The sequence below is a fragment of the Engraulis encrasicolus genome, chromosome 23 (assembly GCF_034702125.1).
Source record: "Engraulis encrasicolus isolate BLACKSEA-1 chromosome 23, IST_EnEncr_1.0, whole genome shotgun sequence".
Lineage (NCBI taxonomy): Eukaryota > Metazoa > Chordata > Actinopteri > Clupeiformes > Engraulidae > Engraulis > Engraulis encrasicolus.
In genome coordinates, this window is record NC_085879.1 from 41963543 (window position 1) to 41970181 (window position 6639).

Consider the following 6639-nt stretch of genomic DNA (forward strand, 5'->3'; position numbering starts at 1 on the left):
ACAGTGCATGTTGACATGCATGTTTCTTTTAGGTGTATTTCAGATTGCCAATGTTGACAGCATTCATGCATCCCCAAACCATGTCAGTCCCACTACCATGCTTGGCTATTGAGAGGATACACTTTTTTGTAAAACTCACTTGTTTACCACCACACATGCTTGACACCATCTAAAGCAAATTTGTTTATCTTGGTCTCAAGAGAGATGAACAGACCAAGGATATGGATCACTGGGACCATGTCGTGTGATCTGAAGAGACCAAGATAAACAAATATACTTTAGATGGTGTCAAGCATTTGTGGTGGTAAACAAGTGAGTTTTACAAAACAAGTGTATCCTATCAAACTCCAAGCATGGTAGTGGGACTGACATGGTTTGGGGATGCATGGATGCTGTCAACATTGGTAATCTAATTTATATAGCACTTTTAGACAGGAAGAACTGACCTAAGTGCTGTACAGTGTCAAACTGAAATACTAAGATACTAGAATAAAAGCAGGACAAAGTGAACAGCAAGAATAAACACATAAGATACAGAAGGCAGCCCACAGTGTAATAAAAAAGGCAAGATAAACTAATATGGATAAAAAGATTTAAAAAAGAGCAACTCCTCAACCAAACCATGGTTGGCAATACTTGTTAAGTGTTAGCTAAGTGCAGGGTGCGATTTGTCAGCAAACCAGAAGGGTGTTTCAGATTGCAAGCAATATCAATGGAGTTACATTAAACTATGATTAAAATCACGTAGAAAAGTGACAATATCAAAACCACAAGAGAATCCCCCCCACACACAAATTGCTCCCTGGCTAAGTGTAATGCATTGTACTATGTGGTAGCCTCTGAGTGCAGATGGGCCTGCTGGCAGGTCCGTTCACACGTTGCTGGAAGACTCAACTACATCATAATAACATTGCTATGACATTACCAAGAGTCATAAATAAAAGATTAAGACTTGGACATTACAATTTTGAAGACAACAAGGTTATAAAATAGGTTCTGTGCAAAGGGGTTAAGGCTGTCTTAATGTTGTGTCGTTGTCGTGGAAGTCTCTGAAAGTGTTTCTAAGCATGTAATAGACCGGACGCCAACACATTCTGGACCATTTGTAATGTTTATTATTGTTTATGCATGCAATGTATTTGGTTTTATGTTTATTATTATTATTATTATTATTTACTAAGCAATGAATGAATATTTACTTGTCTGACCAAAGTACAGTAAGTTTCACAGCTAAAGATGTTTATTGCTGGAAATTCAAAAAGACAGACAGAGAGAAGATCACATTTGTGAATTGACAACTAAAATCAGCAAGTAAACTACTAAAAAATGACATCCTTTACCTTTAGGCAACTTGTTTTTAACAATTCAAAGTCTTGCAGTCAACGCCTGCTCTCCCTCTCTTTGCGGCCTGCTAAAAACAAAGCTGTTGCTGCTGCAGTGACTCCCAGAACAGCCACCGCTGCCACACCACCCACCAATGCAGCCTCCGCAGCGGTGCGCACCTGCAGGGAAATGCACATTGATGGAATCAGGAGCCTATTAATAGGTGCAGATACATAGTTCAAATCGGTCGGCACTCAATGCATTAAAACGTCTTGTGACCAGTTAAGACCAACACAGACTACAATGTAAGCAAGGTGATGATTGATATTAGAATGTTAGTTTGTTATTAAGTAGAAATACACAACAATGATTAGAATAACGGTCCCTTGTGAAACGTGGTCTACTTAAAATGTTTCAGCTGCACCTACAGCTATAGGAATCACCAGACGGTGAAATTAAGGGCTGAAAAACAAGTTCCATGCAATATGTTTGTTCTGTGTTTCACTTATCGCAATAAGCACAAAGCAAATTAAGATACAGGTATCTCCAAAAGTTAATGATAAGCACAGCACTTAGCCTATTAACCTGAGTTCATTTCAACACCTCAGGTTTGATGAGTCAGCCTCAGGGGTGTGACAGATTGGTGTGTTGACTGCCTTAACAGTAGCCTGGGAACTCCCATACTGCCTTTAGTTCTACACAATCGTTTCGATCTGAAAGACAGTCTGGCGAGGATGACTCATAACGTCCAAAATCATGGGCCCTGTGTCATAATGGCCAAGCATTCCGACCTTAACAGTTTCTCTGCCCAATCAGAGGGCAGTGTGTCATAATAGCCAAGTATCTGCCCCCTACGGAATAGGCAACTCCCCAGACCCATTGAGAGTAAATAGGTGAATTTTACACTCATCTGTGATAACCACAATGCTAATAAACCCCTAGCCTATAGGTTTTTTGAAGTAAAAACGTTCACATTAGACGCCTCACAACGGCCGCCATATTTTTTTTTGTCACCTTGAAAGTTCCTGAAATACCAGATTGCAGTTAAAGGATCAAAGTGAGGCCTCACCTGGCGTGATTCTGGCTTGCCATATCGCAGATTCGTGACAAAGTGTTCACAGTTCCTCTCGAACACACTGTAGGGCAGTAGTCGGCCCACCATGCTCTCAGCTCTCACTGCAATCTCTTCGGGAGAACGAGGCTCGTAATCTTCGTCCAGGAGGTTGTTGACTTGCCAGCCATCATCATCATCATTTCCCACTACCTTCAACAGCTTCTCCCTCTTGACGCGAGCTCTGTCATGGCTCAAAGACATTATGCTGTTGACCCCAGCACCTGGTTGTTCACCTATTAGGGTTAAGCAGATTGACACAAATGTGGTCAGGATTGTCCCATTGAGACAGGTGGGATAAGGAATTCCTATTAAAATCAACCAATAAACCAATAGTCTCTAGTTATCTAAAAGCTTCTTTCTACTACTGTACAATATGCAACAGCCCGTGATTTAAAATATTAATTTGTTGAATTGAAAAAACCTATATAATCTCAGTGTAATGTAATGATTGATGAATAAAAAAGGGTGACCTCTGTTGAAGTTTGAATTGTGTGACTCCCTTCCTTATCCCACCTGTCTCAATGGGACAATCCTGACCACATTTGCGTCCACCCGACATAAAGTGGATACCAGAAAAGAACCAAAATGTAGTATCTATGTCTAGAATATCTCTGGTTTGAAATGAGACAAACTAGAGATATTCTAGACATAGATACGTCATTTTGATTCTTTTCTGGTATCCACTTTATGTTGGGTGGACGCCCCTTTAGGAGACCTTTGGTTAGGAAACCTTCAGAGTCCTGAGGTTGAGAATAAATGAAGTCCCCTTAGCGCTGTAGATGGCGGTAGCGCATGTCTTGTGCAAACACCTCAAAAAGAAAAGAGGAAGGAGGGGACAACACCCCCTTAGGAGACCGAACTTGAGCACACACTTCTGCATTGAGTGGGCATGCTTTGATTCCTCTTGAGTAAAATTCCATCCTCTTTGTTTACAACATCAACAGAGGTCACCCTTTTTTCATTCATTAATCATTACATTACACTGAGACTATGTAGGTTTTTTTTTTTTTCAATTCAACAAATGAATATTTTAAAATCATAGGCTGTTGCATATTGTACAGTAGTAGAAAGTAGCTTTTAGATAACTAGAGACTATTGGTTTATTGGTTGATTTTAATAAGAATTTTGATAAGATCGAAATGATGACTAAACATCATTACATTACAGGGTATTTGGTATTCTAGATACCATTTACTGCTTCTGTAATAACATTTTTGAGACAAAATAAATCATTGGATTTTACTTTGACTAGTTTGCCTTTTTCCTTCTTTGGTTGCCTTTTTCCTTCTCCTTAAAGAACACATGATAAGGGGCAGCCCATATTTAACCGGGGACACATATAATGGCAACACAGGTCAATATTCCACAAATTCATTTTTAAATCATGCTGTTGCGTACAAGGGCCCTATCAGGGGCCATGAGAAATTCTACAATACAGGGGCCCTCTCCCACCCTGTCTCCTTCTAGAACCGCCTATGTCTGGAGGCAACATGCCAAATGCAAACATCACAACTAACTGACTGATTTACTTACAGTCTGGAGCGAGGTGAATGACATAACCATCTCCGACATACACAGCCCAGTGCTGGTATGGTCCTCTAAAGATCTCTGTCAGGTCACCCATCTCCTTGTCACACTGTAACAAGTTGGTTCAACAAATAAAAAAATCATAAAATAATAATTAAAAAAAACAAGAAACAGAGATCTTTCTTTTTCGGTAAAACAAATGCAAAATAAACATAAATAGGAAATTGAGGTTAAATTTGATCATCACCTGAGTTAATGCCATAGTGGTCCGTGCCGGTGTTTTGCAAAGAGCGGTGCGTTGAAACTTATTTTAGGTCGATTTTTTTCTTTCGCTGTGGAGAATTAGCAATCGTGTGATGCATGACAATCAGAAGTATAGAGACTGTATACTGCTTCATATAATAATAATGATAGTAATAACAATAATAAAACTAATAAAGTTATTTTCAAAATTTCCACTTTGTAGGAGTTAAGAAATAAAAATGAAAAAAAAAAGAATGGCAACCAGTGTCAGGTGTTTTGTAAACGTTCACCCTTTCTGAACTTTCATTCCATGTCTTGACATATTATGACCAGGTCCATACAATGACAACAAATACCCTAAGAGGTATCATGGAGAAAAAGATCCCCGTATTTCAAATAAAATACAATAATCAACAAACTTACTTCGTTCAGTAATCCTGAGTGAGTGGCCTCGATGCCTCTTAACATACTGTATCTACGAAGCACCACAGAGGAAAAATAAATAAAGAATGGGTGGGTCCAGCTAGCTTTTCATGTCTCACAATCACAAACCTATGCTTAAAGACATATGCCACAAGGTCTTGCAATGACCACTTGTTCAACTTTTAAAAAAATCTCTCTTGATAAAATAGCCCATGCTTTTTAAAGGTATGGGTTTGTCAACAGCATGGGAACAAGCCAACTTGGGTTAAAGCATTGGAGCGAGGAGGGTCATACTTAGTAACTAGTGTGGAGGGATAGTGCTTAGTAACCAGTGTGTAGGAAACCTAGTAACCGGTGTGGAGGATAGTGCTTAGTAACCAGTGTGGATGGATAGTGCTTAGTAACCAGTGTGGAGAGATAGGCCTTAGTAACCAGTGTGGAGGGATAGTGATGATTAGTAACCATTGTGTAGGAAACCTAGTAACCAGTGTGGATGGATGGTAGCCAGGCCTTGCACTGCCCTCCTAGTGACGCAACAGCTTCAGCGTTGCTACCAGTCAGGTCAAGAGTGCAAGTGCAAGTACTTTCTGAGTTCCCGCAAATACGGGAACTCCTCCCACTTTGTTGGAAAGCAACCAATCATTAGCAAACAAGGGGAGGCCATTTGGGAAATGCCGTTTGGATAATGTTAATTGTTATGCTCTTGGTCAGACCAAGTATCGAAGAGATTTGAAAGTTGGTGACAATCAGGCTAGATGGATGGTGCTTAGTGACCAGTGTGTAATATGGGGGAGGGGTAGTGATGAGTAACCAGTGTATGATATGCAGCTCAGGTCTGCAGTAAACCACTCTGTACTGTATGTTCAGGTCTGAGCTAGACACTGAACAAAGACTGAGTGTATGTCTCAAAATATTCACTTTTCTCTATAATAGTCCACTGTAGGGTGTGAGTTATAGTGTCCATTTCAACAACCTCCCGTCCTCTCCTTCTTGTGGCCTCACAATGCGAGGCAAGATGTTGTTGACATAGAAGTTTTATCAATATGGTGAATTCAGCTAAATTGGGCCACTTTGGGTCATTCACTAATATGCGAAACAAGTGGCCCAATTTAGCTGAATTCACCCCATATCTTGCAAAAGCTCAATTCAAAGGCCATGTTCTCATTTATTATCTCATTCTTATTTTCTTGGAAATCATCATGGTAAAGAACTGCACATCTTGGATTGAAGACGTGGGTGGGAATTACTGCCCCCTGGTGGAAAACAAGACGCATAGCTCATCATCACGGTAGGACAGGTGCAGAGGTGGAAAAGCCCGGCGGCGGTCACATGTTTGCTCCAGACAGTTCAATGAACCATCTGATCTTACACGTAATTATTACCACATCCCTAAAACCAGGTTTATGAGCCAATTAGTGAAATCGCCTGCGTTAACAGCACCGGCAGAAGGAAAACCTTAAAAAGGTTCCTCTGTCAGTTCAGTTTTGAAGCCTCTGGTCATACTTTGTAGGATAGGGCTACTGTAGTACTTCACGGTAGAATACTCACATAGCCTAGAGAATATGCTGCCTATTGCCTCTGGTAAACTGTTACAAGAAACATTCACATGACATTGTGAGGATTTTATGCCTTAGATCAGGGTGGGGAACCTTTTTCATTTGAGGGGCCACTTCAAATTTCTCCAAGGACCGTAAAACTCCTCCGAGGAGTGAACACAAACCAGGATTTTAGATTCCATTATCCAAACTCCCTCCTTCGTGCTCGTGGCCTCGTGATGACGTCGCAAGATGTCGTTGATGACAGAAGTTTAATTCAATCTCGTACAATACAAGCACAATTCAAGGGTAATTGTGTCATTTGCAATCAGATTGTTCAATGGGGAAATGCCCCCCAAACGTTTTTGTGTCTGGGGCAGGCTGACAGTGGGAAAATGTTATTGTTTTCTCCATGGAGGCATCAGGGGAGTCAACAAGCACAAGTCGAGGATGGGAGTTTGTATAATGGCATGC

General features: G+C 40.6%; 1 protein-coding gene across 1 annotated transcript; it reads right to left on the minus strand.

Annotated features, from left to right (window-relative positions):
* Nucleotides 1-1379: 1379 nt before the first annotated feature.
* On the minus strand, nucleotides 1380-6368 carry LOC134440017 (phospholipase A and acyltransferase 3-like). Its single transcript, XM_063189943.1, has 5 exons — nucleotides 6351-6368; nucleotides 6121-6147; nucleotides 3971-4067; nucleotides 2393-2670; nucleotides 1380-1502 (listed from the first exon to the last, which is right to left on the minus strand). The coding sequence occupies exons 1-5, from the start codon at nucleotides 6366-6368 to the stop codon at nucleotides 1380-1382; spliced, it is 543 nt and encodes a 180-aa protein (XP_063046013.1).
* Between the last annotated feature and the right edge of the window lie 271 nt (nucleotides 6369-6639).